This window comes from Drosophila grimshawi, unplaced genomic scaffold (genome assembly GCF_018153295.1).
Source record: "Drosophila grimshawi isolate 15287-2541.00 unplaced genomic scaffold, ASM1815329v1 contig_311, whole genome shotgun sequence".
NCBI lineage: Eukaryota > Metazoa > Arthropoda > Insecta > Diptera > Drosophilidae > Drosophila > Drosophila grimshawi.
In genome coordinates, this window is record NW_025063098.1 from 417366 (window position 1) to 440123 (window position 22758).

Consider the following 22758-nt stretch of genomic DNA (forward strand, 5'->3'; position numbering starts at 1 on the left):
CAGCAAACTTTTTTATTTACTTTTAGGTTCGTCAAACGAAATATATTGTTATTTCGCACGCGATATTTTTCGTCAATCTGTAAATTGGGCTTAATAGCTGGAACTGATACTGATGCTAATTTTCCCTATGTGAACAGTGTTTCACATATTTTAAAATTCCCAAGCGTCCCACAAGATGTTGCTCAGTGTGATAAGAAGAAGAGCGACCATGTTCGATATATATTGTACTTTTTACGTATCGATATTATTTCTGATCGATATTTCGTGTCGAATAACCTGTTGTCAACAACACATCTCCAATGAAAGGAAAATAAAAACAAAGGTGTAAATATTTACTACATGAAGTTTTACTTCAATCTGACAATTAATAAAGATGTCGTGGTTTAATCTGTGGGACGGATTAAAGACGAAGACATGCAGGTACCTACTGCAAAGGTATTTGGGACAGTTTTTTGAAAATAATCTCAACTTGGAACAATTAAAAGTGGATCTTTACAATGGAAAAGCTGTTGTGGAAAATATATCACTTAAAGTTAATGTAAGTATAACTTAGTTTTACTCATGTCTTTCATTCTATAACATGCCAGATACCTAAATTGAGGAAAAGTAGAAAATTTGACTTTGGCATACAAAAAAATATTATGTATAACCAAGTGTTCACTTTCTACGCACTAAAATATTTGGACAGATAAATAGTTTTTAATAGTGTGTGAATTTTAGCTCCCACACATTGGTGTTTGCTTTTCAACCAGGTATTAGTATCATTACTAACTATGCCTTTTTAAGCAATCTTTTGATCTTGTGTTTCCGCCTGCATATCAAAAATGGGCTCTCTAGGATTTAAGTTGATTTAATGGTTAAAATTATATTTAACAATGTTTATTTTTAGGCTCTCAACGAATTGTTTGAAGGACAGGGCTGGGCTTTTGAAGTGGTTTCTGGACAAATTGGATGTTTGACGGCAATGGTTCCATGGAATGCTCTTATGACCAACGACAGTTTACTCAATATCTCAAATTTGACAATAACTCTGAGACCAGTTACGCGTTGCCAAAGCGGAACAACTATGTTGGAGTCGATGTGGTCATCTGTTAGTAGTTCGATGCAAATGGCCGAAGAATGCATGAAGCAAATTGATGATGACATACCATTTTTAAATCACAACAATGCTTTGATTGGGTTGGAAAAGTTTGCTGAAACCATTGACAACGGTGAGCAATAATATAATATATGAGATAAGTGAACCGCATGATTCGCATTTGGCAAATTATACGATTATTTGAATCCTTGGAAAATATTATACTAATACGCGAACATTGCGTACAAAATCGAAATATTTACGAAAATTTGAATTTTTGTACCGCAGCTTTGCCTTTAGATCTGACTTGAATAAAATCATCAGATGTAGAATCAGGGGTCAGATCTAAAATAAATATATGTTTCTTGAGGGAATAACAACAAAGATCATATTAGGAAATGCAGCAGTTGCATCCAGTGAAGTTATTGCTTTGGTTAAATTATATTGATTTGCATCAGCGTTGCTAACCATTTTTAAAATCAGGCACTTTTTCAGCGATAGAAGCAATAACATTATGGGAATTATGTTGTTTTCATCACCTAGAAGGACGCAAGATTAGTTAGTTTGTCAATTTGGCACGAAAATTTTTATATATCAAGAGAAAAACAGCTTCAAATGATTTAAAAGTTTTTATTTTTTAAAATCGTTTTCGATTACCGAGAAGTAGTAGTAGATCTCAAAAGCCTTTCTAAATCTGTCCCATCAAACTCATTATATCCGTACAGGTTGTGTACGGCAAATTTAAACTTTATTTGTACTCAGGTGAATAATACGGTAGTTATGGCTGGCTGATCTTTCGTGTGAGACATTATCACACATCCAGTAGTAAACAAAACCTATATTATTATTTGCACGAACCTGTTAATTTTTATTCTCAAAGTCAATGATATTAATCAAAAAATATTTAATTTAATTGAAATATAAATATTAATATTACTGGAAAAATGAATGAGTAAGAATACAAAAAAAAAATTAACAAATATTTAACAACAACGATAAAACACAAAATTTGTCAAACATCGCGAGAAAAATACGTCTGTTGTGAATGCAAAGGGAAAGCGACGAAGTGATGCGGAAACTAAAATCATAGTAGCCCCATTAAAATACATATTGATATTTATTATAATCAAATTGTTTGTCAATGAAAAAATTGTTAGAATGCAAATTTTATTAATTTATTCTGCAAATATTTATATATTTTTCAGTTCTGAATCGTATACATGCAAACTTAACCAATACGACGATAAACATCGAATACACACTGCCAAAGTCAGACAAAAAGCTTATTGTATCATTTAAAGCTAAGCATGTTGAATATAAAAATCAAACTGGATATGGAAAATATTCATCATCAAATGAAGGCTTTGGAAGCAATGATGACAGCACGGAACAGCCTCCAAATTTGAAATATTTACCAATGATTGCTAAGCACAACTTAGTTACTAATGACTTAACGATTCATACTTCGGAACTTATTTATAGTGAAAGCCATACTGCGGAGACAGACACCAAATCTGTTGGAAGCCTATGTAAAATAGTGGAATTCAAAGGGTGCCAGAATTTTGAAATTAGCGTAAAACAAACCGAAAATATAGTTGGTCCAAAAATCAACCTGGAAGTTATAATAGATGATATTTATTTTATGCTCACCCCTCGTCAAACGCATCTGCTTACCCGAATTTTGAAGGGATTTGATGATGTGCGCCCAAAAGATAAGATGTTAAAAAAGTTTTCGGATTTTAAAACTGAGTTGTCTTATCCACATTGCAATACAAAAATGACTGGCATTGTTGAAAAGGATGGAGAGTGGTGTCCTGAAGGAGATAGTTTTAAAAAATCAGAATTTTTATATACCGATATGAAAAAGAACAAAATATCTAGTTCTGATATATCTTCGACATCTACCAATAGCATATCAACGTCCTATAGCAATGCTCAATTAAATAACGGGACTGTAGAAAAATCTGGCGAAATTTTAAAATTTAAAATGCAAATATTTAAAATTGTTGCCGTTATCTTACACAATGATATACTTATTGAAAATACTACTAGTAGTGTAGGGACCAGCAGTGTATATAGCAATGAAAGTTTCGAGAACTATTCGAAAATTGCAAATACGTTTTTCCCAAACACATATATGGAAAATCCCTTGAAGGAACAATATATACCAATACCAAACAGTAACTATCTTCTGATTATGGTATCCTCCTTATTAGTAAGTGGAAATCAACAGAGGCGATGTAATGAGCTAACTTTAAAGAGTACATTGTCAGCAACGACCTTTGACTTCAGTGAAATACTTGACAACATCGAGAGTCACCTCATTTTGTTTGACAGAAAAAATGTGAGTATTGACCTATTTGAATGCGTTGTACCCACTGTTAATGGTTAAGTGATGATTATTATAAGGTTGTACATATTTATGTAGCAGGCAGACAGAACTGTCTCCGACCCTCATAAGCTAAATACATTCTTTATCAGAATTAACAGCCGACTTCATATAGTCACGTTCATATGATTGTCGATCCATCTATCCGGTTGTTTTAGAGACTATAAGAGTTACTTACTTACATGCCTAATTTATTTAAATTATTCGATCAATTTCCTTACTATATTGTTATCTAATTGTATTGGAATATAGCTTGATATAATGTTAATCAAGCGTGCTAGGCGAGCAGAAATCAATGTTTTTGTGCAGAGTTCCGAAATCTATGAGCGCATATAGTCACACACAAATATAAATCCTTTTGCAATTTTAAGCTCTAGTTTAAGAAGGGAATAAAACAAGCTCTTAAGTAAAATCTTCTAAGATTAATAGAGGCTAAGTTTGCAACAAACTTTAGTTCAGTCTAAAATGAAACTTTGAACGAGTCACATAGAATAAATGTAATAAATTCTTTAACGATAATTAATTATATGCAAAACGACCACGAAGGAAATTAGCAATTAATTAACATGTTGAAACGTGCGATTCCAATAATACCGACGCTTAAGATATATATATATTACCTATATATTATTATATGTCTGTATACAATTTATGAAATTGGGAACTGGGAATGTTTTTATTGACACGGTTTTGTCTTAAGTCGAGGCTGTTCTTTTTATACTCTGATACCAATGGTATAAAAGTATATTTGTCTGTACTCGTGCCAGACAAGGTTTCAAAATTGTGCTGCTATTCTGTTCCCTCTCTTTTTGTTCATTGTGATGGACAACATAATCAGTTTTGAAGTAGTATTTGTAGAATATTCTCACATTTTCTAAGTAGTAGGTTCATAATATGGAATACAATTTTGCCCTACTCACTTGCAACTTCATATTTTCATACAAATCTGTTCTCTTTTAGTTCACGAAATACTTTTAGATTGATAAACAACTCGATCAAACTATCATAACACATCTTAATTCATCGTTAACTTACTCCAAGTTACACTTTTTTCTTCGAAAAAAGCATGAAAATATAGATTTAAAATGATAACAAATAACACTACGTTTTTATTTTCAGAATTGTCAAGAAGGATACCACACTAGACCAGAAATTACTTTGTCTCATAATTCGTCGTACCTTTTTAAGCAGAACTACAACACGTGTAGTAACACAATTGAATGCACCTTAGACGACTGTACCATTGAGTTGGATATTTCACTTTATGACAGATTAAGTGCTCTAATAAGTGCATCGCCTTTTATAGATTTGGATGCTCATGAGGTAGTACTGGAAAATTCAAATCCAATGGATGTGCAAATTAAATGTAATTCTTTCAAAATAAACTTAAGGTAAGTGCAACACACTGTTACACTGGTTGGCCAGAAAGTTAAGTTTACCTTCTTATTCTAAAAATGTTTGTCTTGGATAAACATATGTATAATTTTAAAATATACATATAAGAATAAAATGCACAACAATTTTCACACATTTTTAATAATTTAATCTCTAAATGCATATATATTTGCAATATATTTATTTATTTTCTTCTTTTTACCAATAAATTAGGTTTCCAGTAATAGACGGCGGACTACTTCGAGACCCCATGACGAAAAATATACGAAGCGACTATCTCTTATTAGACTTCCGAAATGTATTAGTTCAGTGGAAATCATATATTTGTGTAATTGTGGATAAAGTCGAAGGATTTTATTGTGTAAGTAATTGTTTTAAGAAATCGTCTTGTTTTAACGGTATTCAAAAATGTGCAGACTTCTCAAAAAATAGTATTAAAGATAATATATACACTGAGGAAAAGTTTTGCAATATTTTATAAGAATTTACGCAGAGTGGAGAGTATTTCAAATGACTAGCTTCAATTTACTCATCGGATAGGGTACTAATTTTAACCCTTTCAAAAAGATTAAAAATGGTATAATGAAATTGTCCAACAGTATATAATAGATAGAATAAGGATATCCGACCGCTTAAATATTTAATCAAGATCAACACCTGAGTCGATGTAGACATGCGAAAGCGCAAAAAGCATTAGATGTGCATTTGCAATTATTTAAAATCTACTCTATTTTATTTTTGAACTGTTTCTGTACTCAATAATGCAAACTAGCTTGAAAATAAATGTTAAATACATATTTTGCCATAGAACTGCAAACTGAAAGTATTAATTAATTTTATGTAATCAAAATAATTAAAAATGCTTGCAGCCCTAGTATCCAAATAGCTGCTTGCTTAAAAAGACGGACATGGCTCGGCTAGTGATGTAGATCGTTAATATATCAGTAATAATTTATAAAGAAGGCCATCTTGCCTCTTCGTCAGTATAATGGGAACTGAAGGAACACAGAAGACCCGGCTGGTCTCCACAAGTGCAGCTTACGCATCTAGCGAAGCCGCTTGAGTTACTCAGCGGGTCTTTTGTAACAACGTCTCGCTGACCGATGATTTTCTTGCCCATGGGTGTGCCTCATCAGCATATTTCAAACAACTGTTCGTAAATATATTTGATTAGCGGCCATTTGCAGAGTAAACATAAATAGCGTGTATTGTATGACGTGTTTATTGGAAGTGCTAAAATTTTAAGTTTAAAAATGGTTAATTGATTGGATATTAAATTAAATGAAAGAAGCAAACTATTTTAATAAATCAAATTATGGTTACTTACCACATTCTATACAAAATATACATTTTATGTTTTCAGGATGAAGGCATTAAGAATGATATTCATATCATGCAATGTTCATCTCAGAATAAACTGGATAAGTCGCCGGCTGACATGGAAAAGTAAGCTGTAACCTGTTTCACATTTTATAACTATATTTGCTCTAAAAATTATATTGCCATTTAAAATTTAATTAAATCACCCACATATGTTTTACACACGACAAAAAGTCTTAGCAGTTCAGTCTTCGCCCATTCAGAGTTAATAACGGAGGCACATGAGATTTTTATTTTATTAGTTCTTATTTTATTAGTTCTTTCTGTAATATATAGGTTTCTTTTTAAGCTACTTCAGAGAATTGTCTTAATTGACCTAGAGGGTTTAACGGTGGTTTGTGATGTATTTTTATTATGTTCGTATTCAATATAGACTATAACATGTCTGCGTTACAGATGCACAAAGAGAATCTACATGGTAAATAATAAAGAGATATTTAAATTCTTTAATCAGCATTGTTAAGATCTGGCATTTGTTCAATATATCCGGACCAAAACTATAAGTTACACCTTACGAGTGCATCCATAATAAAACCCAACCTATTATAATTTCTTCTGATAGCATGTCTTCCTGAAACTTTTATTTTTGTCTAGTGTACAAAAAGGTAATTAAATGAAATTCAATAAGCCATAACCAGTAGTCATTATTTGCTGCCGCATTTTCTAATATTTTCATCATTATTGAGCCGGTCCTTTAAAATACTTATCTCTTTTTGATTTGTATGCTTAGTTCAGAGAGTTGATAGTTAAGCACTTCATTAACCATAAAATTCTCAAAATTTCAAAATAATAATGAAAATTTGTTTTGAATATTTTTTCAGAATTGTTGTAAGAGTCTACAGTTCGAATGATATCTCGAAGGACGAGGAAGCTAAATCTTTTGAAAACAGCGCAAGACAAAAATGTAAATCACCTTTCAGCTCTAAATGTTCATATGGTTATTCATCTAATATCGACGGACTTTACGAGAGTACAGGTAATAAATATTTCGAATCTGATAATAAAACACAGTTTGCAAAGCAAAATGATAAATAGTGTATAAAGGAAATTCAAATCCCACATCTAATCGATATATTAAAACTGTGTCAAAACTGAGACAGCTAATTTTGCTTCTGTACAAATAAGCAAACAAACTTAACAAATACGTATCGTGTATGAAGACAGTCGAAAAATGCACTAATTTATGTAATATCTTAAGTTTATGGAAGTCCAGTTGACTTTAAAGGGAAGGCATAATTAATCGATTTAGAAACCGCTTCTAAATCGATTATGATTTATGGTAACAAGGATACCATATGATCTATTTTCTAATATATATTTAATTAATTTAAATACCTTAGATTATCATCGGTATAGATTATCATACATAACCGAGAGTCTGAAGCAAGTCATATATTAAGGAAGCTAAAAATATAGGACGAAGATACGGAAACCTGCGCAACTCTTACTCTGAAGAACACTCAGTTATGATGATAAGACAAACATTTTCACGTATGTCAACGCAATACATTTATATGCCACAAACTTTCAACTATAATTCAGTGTTTTTAGTAATATACTGTACCGTCAATCGAGTTTATAGTTCCGTTGTGGAATTTGTGGATCATATTGCTGGTAGCTTTAGCAGGACTGTGTATTGGAATTTAGTACAGTCGTTTGTATATTGCGTTGCTTCATTTTCGATTTGTCTTCTAATAACAGCTCAAGGATTGTCTATACAAAAATTGTTCTTATCTTAAAGTTTCCAACTGCTGGGCAATATAAAGATTGGCATAATGCTTATATTGCAGTCGCTGAGGAAACGTGCCGTGATCCCTTGATCGTTGCACAACTACCCCAATATGTATTCGTATGTACCCCCGTCAGACAAAAGTGTTGAACTCCCTAAAAATCGGAAATGCTTATATCTTCCATAGGTTTTGAGATAGAGTTAAGAAATTTTAAACGTATTTTACCGGTGAATACCCTTTCCTGCTTCTTTAATGGGGTGGGAGACGTCTCCTAATATTGGGTATAATCATTGAGCTTATGTATCACAAAATATTTTGTAACCTAATAATTCTTTAGCTTTATTGTGATTGACTTGCTTTTCTTGAGTTTCGAAAATTATTTTAATTTTTGCGATGCCTAATCTTATGCATATTATTTTGGTTTTCTTTTTTAGACAAGACCGATTTCTTTTTGCCTGGAGACACTGATGAAATAAATGAATTCTGTGAAGGTTGTAAGGATTCATCCAATTTGAAAATTCTGGTTTCTATTCCAAAAGTTAAAATTGTATTAGAGTGAGTAAAATTCTTTATATGTGGTATGTGTATAATAATATGTCCTTGAAGATAAATTATTGATATTACTACATCATCAATAAGAAATCATTTAAGCACTTAAAGTTTAAGCGTGACAACAAAATTCTTTAATATTATTTCTATTAATAATGTAGCTTAGCTATGTTCACATTCCATTCATTGCAATACAAAGCAATAGAGCCTTGTAATTGTAATAGTTCATTGATTCAGTTGTAGTTGGACTGGTTTCCAAGTACAAAAAATCCTTGCCAATATCAGTTGTGTTTGTCCTGGACACATCAGCTTGAGGATACAACAAAATTTCAACGTGTATAAATAGGCATTTTTTTTAGCACACAAATACAAATTTTTTACAAACCCTCAGTGCGATCGAGATTGAGTCAGATCATTTTTTTTATACTCTGATAGTATATTAGTTTTGTGCAACGATCGCTTTGCTGTTTGTCCGTCGATAACATCGATAATCGCAAATCGATAAAGCCATATATCTCCCACAATTTTAAGGCTACAGTCACCAAATTTGGTTGTTAAGTTGTTGGTGATGTCCTTCAAAGATCGGCATATGCTAGGCCCAGCTCCACCATGTCGCCCAGGCCACTGCCCCTTTAAAATGGCTATAGCTTCCGTAGTTTTTGAGTTAGAGCCGTCAAATTTAGTAGGTATATTACTGGTAGCTGCCTTTAAGAACAGATAATCAATTTTTATGGCCACGCCCGCACCTGATTGATACAACCGCATATCTCTCACAATTTCCGCCGCCTCCAGGAACTTAGACCCTAGACACATCTTCGACAATTTGTCAGCTAGATTCACCAAATTTAGAAAGTACGTTACTTGTGACTCCCTTAAGATTTCGATCAAAATTGATGGTCACGCCTACTGCGCCTCCCCAAATCGGTTAGTGTAAATGGATAAAATCATACGAGTATATCTCACACAATTTTAAAGATATAGTCACCAAATATACAAGGAATATTGCTAGTAACACCCTTCAAAAATCCGTGAAAAGCGAATTTAAGAGTTATAGTTTCAACCACACCCACTTCCGTCGCCAAAATTCCCATAAGCCCATATCTCCCCTAATTTAAGAGCTATATTTACCAAACTTGGAAGGAAGGTTACTAGGAAACTCTACCAACATTTTTTTGGTCCCCAAAATTCCAGCACAATTGAAATTTACGGTCTGCTTAAATAAAAATGGTAGAAAACTTTTTTTAAAAAAAAAACGTTGTTTTCATGCAGAACTATAATGTAAGAGTGAAAACTAAAATGTCAATCATGGAAATCATTTTCAAGTTTATGTATATAGAATGTAAAACAATACCTTGTTTTGAAAATGTTAAGTCTTGTCGATATTTCAAACCTAACCACGGATTTTTTTATTTTGAATTCGGGATAACCGAAGGTTCAATATTCTTGATTCTTGAATAATATAGCCATGTTCGTCTGTCCGGTTGTCCGATTTTAAATTGGTTTACATGCTCATCTTTTTGCTAATGACGTCGAAAGCGAATGCATCAAGTGAAATATTATCTTACTGCCATTCGTGAAACATAAATCATATAAATATGCAGTGCAATGATGTGGAATTCTTGGCGTGCCTAAGATGGCCATTATTTCTCTTAACATATTTCTTTTCCCTATTATTATTACTATTCATTTTTAAACACAAATTCAAAAATCAGTAAAAATTTATTTTGCTTGTTTTTAGATCTAAAGATCTCTACGAAATAATTTATAACCGTCTGAATTGGAACTTATTAATGTGGGAGCCGCAATCTGCTACATCACAAGAAGAAAATAGCGTCTGTTCCTTCGAATTATGTGTTAAAGAAGGGATCTTACTCATGTATACGGATATTCGTGATTTGGAAAATAAAGAACAAACATCTTCTCGTGGAAAACTGAAATGCAATATAAAAGAATTTCGATTATTTTCGGTTACTGGCCTTAAAAATGAAAAAAATCTAAGCTATTTTTGTACTCAATTAAAAGAAATTGATGTATATCACTGTGGTAAGTTTAAAAACTAATTTAACATATTCTGTTTATAGTTGCTGGTCTCTTTATATTCACGGCACCCAGGGGCACAGTGGGTATGAGGGATATTACAGAAGAACGTGCTTTAATCTATATGTTATTTCTAATAAAATTGTCTGTTTTTCAAATTATTATCGCATTCTCAGGCAGAATAATAATAATAATTCAGATGATCCCATCTAGTGAGATATTCGTAAGATATTCGATATTGCAATGACCGTCTGTGTGTCGGTCCAAATAAACACAGGTGAACTGTAAGCGGAGTGATAATTATTTTCAGTTTGGTGAAGCGAATCTGTAGCTAATGATCGGTACTCGATCTCTAAGTAAGGCTTGCCAGTATTAGCTACCAGTAGTGATGAAAGGTGATGTAATCACTTTGATCCTGGTGTTTAGTTACCATCATTGGAGATAATTTTGTTGCTGTTCGGTCCATTTCACCATTTTACGCTAAGAAAGTTGGCTAACCTTGCCAACCTTTCGTTGAAATATTTATTGCTATCACTGGCATTATTACTTCGAGGTCAACCGTCGCGTTAATTTCTCCACACCTCGTTACCATCTACGCTACCGGTGACTATGCAACCGGTAGATGCAACCCGAGTAAGTCGAGCATAGTGCACCTAGTGCCTGGCTTTCAAATTGTGTGGGGCATATGGTTTTATGGACTTACACCATCTGGTATATCGGCTTATATCGATCTTCGAAGAAAGTTACCGAAAGAAGAAAGAAGTATATTTGATTTTTAGGGACTGGGGTGGGCTTGAGAATAGTATAGGCAAGAAATTATGATCAGGGTCGAGATCTCTCTTCTCAGAACTTTTTTACTTGTTCCTTTTTTCTTTTATTAACGCAATATTTCATGTTGCAGGAAATATCTTGAGTGAATCGGCCAATGCTTGGAGTGATGCTACTGATACAAATCTTAAACGGATAATTTGTAACCTTCCAAATGAACAGAGGGTGACAAATAATCGAGAGGAAATGGTATCTGTTGTCGCTGAATTAAAAAAGCAACCAGATAAACGCTTAAAGGTAATTAAAATGTTTAACATAATATTCTTTATATTGTTCGGCTTTTTCTCATCAATGGTTTATACAAACAAAATTATATATTTGGATAGGGTTATGTGTTATTGAAGCATACCTGCGTCAGATACGTTGAATGTCCAGTTGTATTGGCTGTCGAGTGCTTGACTTAGATTTGGCCCTTACCACAAAGCAATAATGTCCGAGCGAATCTTTAAGTTGGATTCTCGATTCTACTTCGTGGAAGAAAAATAGAAGCAAGTTACGTCTGAATTTATTTGTTGGATATCTCCAACTCTGTTGGCTACTAACGTATCTTAGTTTGAAGCGTGCATCCGAAACCTCCGAATATGATCAGAAGACTATTTGATTGACAGGAAATCTAGAATTGGATCATCCCAGTCAAAGTCGTAAAGCCTAATTTCTTAGTGCAGTATTTTTGGCCTTAATAAGCCTAAAAGTCATAGAGCCTAGATGTAAACGACAACGACGGCTAACGTCATCTTCCTTATAGAGTTCTTAAACAAGTTTCCTTTTGGATCTCAGATTAACAATAGAGTTTTATTGTGGGTTCTTCCTGATGTCCAGTGAGTACCGCTTTCCTTGATGATTGATTTTCTTATTGCTCGCCATTTTAAGTAGTGAATCCTTAAATTGAGTTGGGTTTCGGGCCGAAAAATCGTTTCCTTTTTCATCTTTATCTGTCGCTGATCTGGTTTTGCCTGCACCTCCTATACCACCGATTAAATGCATTCATACAATGTAAATGCTCATAGTCTTGTTCCTTTAAGCCTGATACTAAAAACATTAAGTACAATCATGAAGTTAATTGAAAATAAATATATTTTATTTTATTTTACAGAGAATAAAGCTTGCATTTGGAATAAATGGGGTCAATGTATGGCATAAGCCTGAATATTCAGTAAATCATTGGATTTATCAACTAATCGACTTTTTAAATGTAACTGTAAGTATGCTTTTTTATTCGACACCCTTAGAGCTGGAGACTTGAACCTTAGAACATATTCTCATGTGTACCTACATCAGACAAACGGGATAGAAAATCTATATAACTGATAATCGCAAATCGGTAAAATTCAAATATGACTATAACATTTTAAAGCTACATACGCAAAATTTTGTTGGTGACGTCTTTCAAAGATCGGTCATGTCCACCAACGATGCCCCCAGTCTTCCAGCCCCTAGAAATCTACAATGGATATGTATTCCACAAATTTTGAGGTAGAATCACAAAACAAGCCAGAATCATCAAACTTGGAACGCAGTTCTTTAAAAATCGACTTACGGACCACGAATCGGAAATGCCTATATCTGCAACAGTATTTGATTTGAGATAGAATAATAAAATTTCGAAAAATTACTGATAACTGCTCTTAAAGGTCAATAAAAAAATAACCGTCTCCAAAGTCTAAAATACCTAATGGTATAAATGGATAGAGCAATTCGAAAGCTAGTCACAAAACTCGAAATGTATATTATTATTAACATCCTTCAAAAAGCGAATAAAAAAATTTGAGTCACGCATACTCCCCTAAATATCGCAAAAGCTTATACCTCCCGCAGTTGGAGTTACCAAACTAAGAAGTTATAATTAAAGGAATCTCCTCCTAAGATTATGCAAAATTGGGGAAAGCCTATTTCACCTCTAATTTTAGAGATTGTGTTACGAAATTTGAATGGTCAATGGGTATTGTCATCACTCGCTTACTTGTTTTTTAAGAATAAAGATTTTTTATTTCAGGACTTTCCTATTGAAGCGTACGAACCATATGCGCTTGTTTCGGAAATTCAGGGCCATATTTGGAACTTTGCAATGGAGTATCGGTAAGTTTATTATTTTAATGGAAAATAATATAAACTTGATTGATAAGATTGACTAAGCGAACACTAAAAATAGTATTTTTGGTCAATTCGTATAAATCCAGCACATATTGAATTTATGCGTTAGTCGTGTAGTCCGTCTTCCGACTATTCGTCTGTCCGTATGAACCTAACTTGAGCCTGTCAACTGTGTGGTAGAGAATACAACAATCAGTTTCGCTACAAAACTAACATCGAGCATCGAGCATATTGTAATCACTTTGGGTAGTTTTAGACCCGGAAAGATATTTAAATGCTAAAATTTCATACATTTTCAGCAACTAATTAGGGAGCTTGCCTAGAAACAACAATAGTATGGGAATTATTAATCAAATAAAGAATTTAAATTGATCTGAAACTCCAAAAGATCTAAGAAGTCATAGTGATCTGAAGGAATGAGGAAACTTGTGCTAGTAAAAATTACCATTCGCTGTTAGGGAAATTAAGACCGCCTAAAACAACAAATCAGTCATAGCCTCGCAAATGTGAAGAAATGCCTTTAATATGAGATAAATGTTGCATATAAATTAAAATATCAGACGAAGAGATTTAAATGAAAAGCTTAACAACAATTTCAGTATCAGAATTCAAACTAATCATTTCCGGCTGACTGGAGTATGTTTATACTTCATTTAGTATGCTGTCACCTCGACGATTCGCTATACCATTCCTATAATATATATTTTGTTGACATAATCTGACAGTCAAATATTGTCGATCTCAACCAATTTTCTATAAAAAAAAACATTCATTACGAAGACATTCAAAAAATTATTTCTACGTTTAGACAATAGACCAATTAAGTTCTGGTATTGAATATTTGAGCGATCGGAACAAGGATACTGGTTATTGGGAAGTCCCCCGCAGGTTGACAGGCAAAGGAACATTTCGTTATTATACTGATGCCAAAAGTATAAAATTGGCACCAGTCATGGCCACAACTGCCGACAATCCGCTTTAAAAAATCAGAAATGTCCAGTTTTTAGAGGAAACCCTGGATGGAGATGTCTCTTCAATGCATTTCAAATTAAAAAACAAAATTAAAATTCCCAACATTCCAGCGAGAGAAGATGAAGTTTTGCGAAAATGGATGTGGCGCAACAATAAAGATTTTATGATATTACTCCACTTTATCAAAGCAAAAAAGTTTAATTAGTCAGCCTGAACTGAAGTTGGTTACAAAAAGTCAGTTTTACATCAATTTTAAACAATAAATAATACTTTTTAAATATATCCATTATAGGCCAAAATATCTAGCATATCGGGCATTACTTGATATTGGATATTGCTCCTTTAGCAGCAACATTATATATCCAATTACTGGATGTACTTTACGAATGATAACTGAAGACTGTATTCTGTCTATTGGCCCAACAGTAAGTAATTCTTTTATATCTTAAGTTATCGACAATTGAAAAAGGATTGTCATTAATCTAGTTTTAAATTTTCTAAGTCTAGCTCTAAAAATGTTATTGACTTATGATTTCAAAATTTATTGATGCGGGAACGGGCGTGCCCGCAAAATTTTCCACTTCTTAAAAGGTGTTAGCAGCAATCTAAATATTAATTAAAAATTGTAGGAAAAAAGCGTGCTTAATGAATTTACACCTTTACTGGCTTTTTCTTTATATCAGTGTATAAAAGTCATTGGGAAGAAAATCTTCTGCATATATATCCTTAATTTTCTTTACAACTTTATAATTAGTTGAATCGATTTTCCTATTCTTACATCTTCATTTTCGCCCATCTATGAGCCAGCTCGGATCGTAATTCAATATCCTAGCAAATGCAGACAATATAGTTATAGTTTGACCTGTATAAATTTTTACTGTGATTTCCCTTTCGTTAAGAAGTTTTAGCGTCAATTTTTTTGTGATAATCCTTTGCCTATTATATAGGTTGCTCAGCTTCGAATATCGTAATTAATTTTTCCGCAACTTTGATCAGCACACATGATCGCAGATGAAGCATATGAATCTTCCAAATTGAAGCTCTAATCCCCAAAAATCTACCAAACAAACTAAGTCAGTGTTTTCTGTAATTTACTAAGATTGGCACGATTCGTTTTTTTGTAGGTTTCCATCATTTAATATTTTAATACCTTATACATATTTTACAATTTTAAATTTAAAATGTTTTAATTAGTATTTTTAATATTAGTTATTCTATATTCATTTCTTAAATTATGTATTTCCTGGATTTTAAATAGTATACATAAAATAAATAAACATGAATTTATATTTACATATTTTTAGGTTCAAGGAGGCAACGTCATTGATGAACAATTGGCTCACATAAATTGTTCTGGCTTAGTCCCAGTCTTAAGCGTGGGACTGATTAATTTTTCAATACATCTGAATGATCAGAGTAAATTATATCCTAACATTGACTTGCGGTCTTCAATTCATGACATGCATTTAAAAACGTGCTTTGACGCAGCAGATGCATTAGCACAACTTATTGCGTATATTGCAAACGATAAAGACTTAATGTCAAAGGAAAAGAATAGCGTTGGCCCTGAAAAACCTGATGATTGCCCATTAAACAGAAATGATCAGAATAATGATGATACACTAAAACATATAAATATACTTATGGCCGATGCTGTAAAAGATGTAAAAGAAACTTCGCCATCAGATTTATCTACAAAAATGAATGTGATACAGAAAAATGAAACTGAAATCCAACAAAATACATCATTATTCAAAAATAGTTTTGATGCCTGCAATATTTCAGACTTTGAATCCAATGTAATGCTTGAATCATGTTATCAACACGAAAAAAATGCTCTACCACAAGTTGAAGCCGATCTTGGAGCTACTTTATTTACCACTGCGCAGGTATTAGAGGAAAGAGACTTTCATGTCATACACGATGAGGAAATTTTTTTTATGGTAAGTTATTTTTTTATTAACTAATAAACATTTCTGAGCTAAAGCTATGTTTGCTGCATTTTTAATCTCTGCAATACATTCGGTTAACTAAATTGATCGGTTTGTTTAAATATTTATTGACAAACAAATACACTTGACGCATTTAAAAAAAAAAGGGTTATAAAAAGTAAACATAAAAAGCTTCGCCAGCAATGGGGTATACACAGTCATTTGTGGTATGTGTTGAAGTTACAAAATATAAATGAGTTAATTGTTAACGGCTTACAAATGGATAGAAAAATCATAAACATTTCTTTTTTATACGGAAATTATTCTTCAAGTACCGATGTTATATTAAGTTTGCATATTCTAGATGTGGATGATGGGTCGGACTACGAAAAAATCGTCTTCTCATCGTTATCAAACCAAAGTTTATTGAATTTGTTGATATTGTGTTTTTTATCGCTCAAAACACGTGAAAAGAATATTTTTATTCAAAGATCCGAGACTCATGATATGGGCAATGAAATTTAAAATGTTATGAAAATAAACTGAAACTATAGTTTGAATTTGAAAAAAGAAAAGAAAAATAGACACGGTAATTGACACGACTCTTGATGCTGATCAAGAATTTAAACATACCTTTTGGGGTTAGTCCGTGTCGCCTTCAATGCAATACTCTTTTTATGAGAAAATTATAATAATTTATATTATCTACGGGGCATAACTAAAATAACTAATTGTGTGAATTTAAAATATTTTTAAATATCCTGCGTTGCTATACTTAAGGACAAAACTTGATCTAAGCAAATATGTTGATTATATCTTATTTTCTGCTAAAGGATAAATTTGGAGTTGAGCAAATATATGTTTCTGAAGACCCACTTCAAATAGTTGACAACCATTTCTGTTTACCAAGTGAAAAAGTTGATGTCCTACGGCCTCCTGTACATTTTCCAATACCTGAGCAAAGTTATACACTGTGTGAGATGACATTTACATGGCACTTGTTTGGAGGAAAAGATTTTCCAGATTTAACTGGTAGCCCTACAAAAAAGGATAAATCAAGGTATGTGCAATTTAGTGTTTTATATTTGAGATTTTTATTATTTTATTAATATAATAATTCATACTAATATTTGAAGGTATTTCATGGCTACGACATTTTTACGCACGTCGAGTAAATTTTCTATAATCAGTTTGCACGATTGTACAATTATTTTATTTTATTTTATTTTTAATCCACGGTATTAATTTTTCTGATATTCCGTTTTGAATTTTTATTTATAGATCTATGAAAATTATTTTTCAGTTGATCGTATGAAAAACGGAAACTGAAAATTTCAAATAAATCAATCATCTCACAAGAGAACCAAATCATTACCACAATTAAACATTAATATAAAACGATATGGATCGAATGCCAAAATGTCGTTAGTTAAAAAGAACAACAACTGTTTAGTCACTGGGCAGCAGTCAAAACTATTTCTTACAGACTATTAATAATGAAGAAAATCTGAGGAAATAATTTCATATAGCAAGTACCGAATCTTAAAAATTACAAGATTAATGCTTATCAGTTTGAGGTTATTAATACCTTAACTTGCAAATTTATTTCTTAATGGATCACTTTAACAAATAATAATAAAATATAGGTATGCCAGAGGCTTCATAAAGAATGAACTGTAGAGGCATGGCTTCACCTTCCCAACAACTACAACTGCATTGACATTTTTTTATTTTTTGTGAGGTCTCATATAATTATATTATTGTCAGTGGCCTTTATTATTAAATAAATTGCAGCTATTAATCTCGGGCATACAAAATAAACTCAAACAGCTGTTTATATAATCGAATAACAACTCACTAATTTGACTATACAATTTTATTTTATTTAATATTTATATCAATAGTTATATTTTCCAAATTATATAATTAAATAGTTATTTCCCTCTAAATAATATCATATTTTTATTTTAGTTTTACAACAGGCATTGGTATGTCGGAAACTTATAAGCACGGTGTATCACAAGCTCCAAGGAAAAAACACACAAAATTAAAAAAAGCAGCCAGTGATGAATTGAATACATCCCGAAATTCAGATGTGCTTGTCGAAATTCAATTCTCGAAGATTCGCTTATCCCACGATGCATACCCTAAACAATCCGTTTATGCGTCTCGACAAGTGTTGGTTATTTCGGATATAGAAATTCGAGACCGCTTACTCACTTCAGATATTAATAAGCTTCTTTATCACTCAAATAAGAACAGCTTACCACAGAGAAACGACGGAAACATGATAACAGTGAAAGCGTTGAACGTTCGATCAAATGTGAAGAAAAACAGAGCAGAGGAATGCTCATTAAAAGTTTCAATTTTGCCCATCAGACTTAATATTGACCAAGACACTTTATTGTTTTTGGAAGAATTTTTTTCTGCTTTAGTGAAAGGATCGTCCACTGGTGATAATGTGGACAATGTAGCAAATTATGATGATCCAATGATGGCTGTAAATGAAATATCGAATGCTTTGCATAATTTCAAATTGAACGAGAAAAAAGAACTAGATTCAGATGAAGGCTCGAAAACGTTTGAGTTTGCAGAAGATTGTTCCCCAAATGATGTACATCCCACTTACTTTAAGGAGTTTGTATTTAGTCCTGCGTTACCAATATGCTTTGACTACCATGGTCGAAGAGTTGAGCTTTCTCGGGGTCCAATAACTGGTTTAGTAATGGGACTTGCTCAGTTACAGGGTTCTGGAATATGTCTACGTGAAGTAATAAATCGGTAAGTTAAAAATTGATAATTAATCAACAACTTGTTTACTCTGTTTATTATTAATCTATCCGTTTTCAGGCGGGGGCTTTTAGGTTGGAACAAATTATTTGAATTTGTCTGTAAGGAATGGCTTAAAGACATTAAAAGAAACCAATTGCCAAATATATTAAGTGGAATCGGACCAACCAATGCTGTTCTGCAACTGTGTAAGTATTCGTCTATGCTATTAAATATTGTATCATGAAGATGTGCAAATATGTGTTAAAGACAGATGGAGGTATCTTCGACCCAATATAATATAAATATATATTCATAATCGCCATTAATTTTCTTTGTTTTTGTGTGGCTGCTTTGTAGTCTGCCAGGTTAGACTTAATGTATGACCAGTGAAGATCATTATTATTCTTTTCAGTTTTGAAAGAGGAAAGTGTCAATAAAATCAGTTCCTACAAATATAATTTTCACATTAATCATTATTTTCGATTCATAACTTCTGAATCAAATCAAAACTTTTAAATTAATTTGAAACTTTTAATAATTTTTTACTTGAACAATATTAAATATAAAACTTTTCTCTATTCTTCATATAATATAATAATAGATATATCCATGCATTGTGACTTAAATATAATGTATTTATTATTGTTTTATTCATTTCAGTTCAAGGCTTCTTTGACTTATTTAGACTTCCATTGCAACAATATAACAAAGATGGAAGAATAATCCGTGGTTTTCAACTAGGTGCTCAAAGTTTCAGTGCCCGAACAGCGTTTGCAGCGCTTGAGATAACATCAAGAATAATTCATTTACTCCAGGTAAATATATTTTAAATCGACTTTGAAAATAATTATAAATGGACACCTACACAAAATGGCTAGGCTATGACGGTACAACAAATGAAGTTGTACAAATGTAAGTAGGAGGCAGATGGAACTATATCTCGGCCCAATTTAAGTAGTTGATAGTATAAGTTTCATTAAATGGGGTTTGAAATATTTTTATGTATTATTAAGTTTAAAAAAAGTTATTTATTTGTTTCTGCTTTAACTACTACGTGTGAACTGAATATTCCACATTCCGCATTGTGTAGTTATATTTTATAAGGAAGGTAGACATGTCTACGTATTTCTCGACCAATCAAATTAAAATTCAACTTTCGATAATTTGCTCTTATGGTAGCTATATTGTGTAGTGGTCCTATACTGAGAATTTTTTTTTAATACTATATCTTTGTCATCGATATTTTTAGTTTACAGCGGAAACAACATTTGACATGTTGTCTGCTGGACCATCGTTAAGCAGACGGCGTAATCCTAAGCATGGTAAAAGACGACAAGGCCGGCCCAAGGATTTACGTGAAGGGGTTGCAAATGCCTACACAATCGTAAAGGAGGTAAATTGCCAATTAAAGTTCATAAACTTATTTATATTTGTATACATAAAGAATATTGTCAGGAAATGAGTACATTATATGCATACCTATTTATACAAATGAACTAGCTGTTGTATAATAAGCCCTTACTGTCTGCCATCTATCCAATTCTCTCTTCATTTTTATACCTTGTACTTTTGTTATGAAGTTGTGCAAATGTATGCAACAAGTTGAAGGATGTTATAAACTTTCTTGATTCGCATCGAATCGTCGAGTCGATCTAGTCGTACATCAAAATACGCATCTCGATGACATCAAGATGTAGAGACTTAAAATTTGGAATAGAAATGTTCGTATTTGAAGTGCAGATTAAGTTTATGTCGCTTATGCTTGTATCGGATTTTCCACGGCAATAAAAACGACATTTTAGATGAAGACTTCCAATCAGTTTTAAAATTGGCTTATCTTTATATTGCTACAATTTATAAGTTGTATTTCATCGGTTAGGAAACAGAAGAGTTGTTAATTAAGTTTTATTTTGATATAGTATGCAAATCCGAACAGCCAAGCCTGTGGAAGTAAATTCAATTCTAGTGTCTACGTTTATGAATTCAGTTTATCTTAAATCAGTTACTATACTTTTAAATAGGTTTTTTTTTTTACATTTTTCATAAGCAGAATAACAATGATTTTTATCGATTTTTTTTTTATTTATGTATCTTGCACAATCTGCCTGAAAATCAGCACAACCTCATCAAGATCACCTTGCAGTTAAGCCGAGTGCAGAGCAGTCTGTGCTGATGTTGGTGGAGGTAGATGTAGTAGAGGCTCTATATTATTGGCTATTTTTGGACTTTCCTCATCTCCAAATTAAATTAAATTAATTATTGTCTAATTAGTGCTAAAACATATTGTTATATTTCGATCGGCAGGTGCAAGCTTATTCTAAACACATTAATATTACATATATGAGAAGGGAACAGCATGATAAGTGAAGGGAGCTTTAATATGCGTGTGTATAAGCATATATAAGTAACAATTTTGTACGCACGCGTTTGTCGACAACCGCGGATTTCAGTTCCACCTTTAAAAAATTAATTTGGCAATATACATATATTATATAACGACTGTGTTCAGGGTATATCGTTGTTGAAGTCAGTCCACAGTAACATTGTTTTTATATTCTTTTTTTCGTTCGAAATTTTAAGATATTTGTATAAAAATATTATAGGTATTTATGTTTTTATTTTATTTAGTGTAGTCTATATACTACAGTGTAAAAGTTTAAAAAGTATATATGTTCGGAAACTTGAAAAATGTAAGATGTCATCTATTAACTGATTCAATTGGGAGATGCATGATACAGTGTACGATTCTGATAACTTTTCCAACAAATTGTTCTGAGATAGTGGTTTGCATCGAAACGTTCAACTTTCAAAACTTGTCGGCAAAATTGTATCACTCTCTAATTGTATCTTAATTTTTATTTACAGGGAATAAACGAATCGGCGAATACATTATTGGAAGCAGCATGTGTGGAGCACGACCAAAAAGGATATAGTGGTGCAGTTGGTGCAGTTGTCAGGCAACTACCTCAGTTAGTTGTGTGTCCGGCAGTTCTGGCAACGCAAGCGACTACAAACATTTTAGGGGGGGCAAAAAGTTCGCTTGTTCCGGAAGCAAAACGTGAAGCAACGGATAAATGGAAGAATGCAAAGAACTAAATAAAATAAGGCAACAAATTTCTTAACACATTTTTAAATATAAGTATGGATTTTGTAAAAAACTTGTCAGTGCATGAAGTTAGCAATATATTATATTGTCTTAAGTCTTGTTGTAATGCATATTGGTCGAGCTTACATCCTTAAATTTAAGTTAATTTGGAACAGTTTTGTACAGCTGTACTTAAAAAAAAGAAAGAATTTTAATAAACAGCAGAGGTTAATGGCCAAAAAAGTGAATACAATTAAACGAACAACTGAATTTTTTCACTAGCCTGTAAGGTCTAATGTAAAAAAAAAACAATCAATAAAAATAAGGACTAGAATTTGCTTTGGTTTGTGCCGAGATGCTTAATAATGCTGACATAAAGCTAGCAATTTTCGAACTTACTTTGGGTTGCCTTAGATGAATTCTTGCACATATCGAATTCGCTTTATTACAAATTTCTCAGTGTGTTCTTTTCCCAGACACTTGATGATGGCAGCACTGTTACAGATAATACCAAAGTAAAT

The 22758-nt window shown here is 32.4% G+C and overlaps 1 protein-coding gene across 3 annotated transcripts; it reads left to right on the forward strand.

Moving 5' to 3' along the window:
• The first annotated feature begins 292 nt into the window (after positions 1–292).
• LOC6563214 (autophagy-related protein 2 homolog A) lies at positions 293–22571 on the forward strand. 3 transcript variants are annotated; one of them, XM_001990736.2, is made up of 20 exons: positions 293–538; positions 890–1211; positions 2284–3422; positions 4587–4858; positions 5076–5223; positions 6226–6308; positions 7064–7218; positions 8407–8527; positions 10260–10564; positions 11460–11623; positions 12480–12584; positions 13380–13462; positions 14742–14874; positions 15754–16392; positions 17214–17440; positions 18352–19161; positions 19231–19358; positions 19813–19967; positions 20402–20545; positions 22018–22571. In XM_001990736.2, the coding sequence occupies exons 1-20, from the start codon at positions 374–376 to the stop codon at positions 22246–22248; spliced, it is 5529 nt and encodes a 1842-aa protein (XP_001990772.1). In that variant the 5' UTR covers positions 293–373; the 3' UTR covers positions 22249–22571. The 3 variants fall into 3 exon arrangements, with proteins under 3 accessions (XP_001990772.1, XP_032592892.1, XP_043070830.1); XM_043214895.1 differs by lacking the exons at positions 293–538; positions 890–1211; positions 2284–3422; ... (2 more) ...; positions 6226–6308; positions 7064–7218 and adding an exon at positions 7656–7733; XM_032737001.2 differs by lacking the exons at positions 13380–13462; positions 14742–14874; positions 15754–16392; ... (4 more) ...; positions 20402–20545; positions 22018–22571 and adding an exon at positions 12665–13113.
• Positions 22572–22758: the final 187 nt, after the last annotated feature.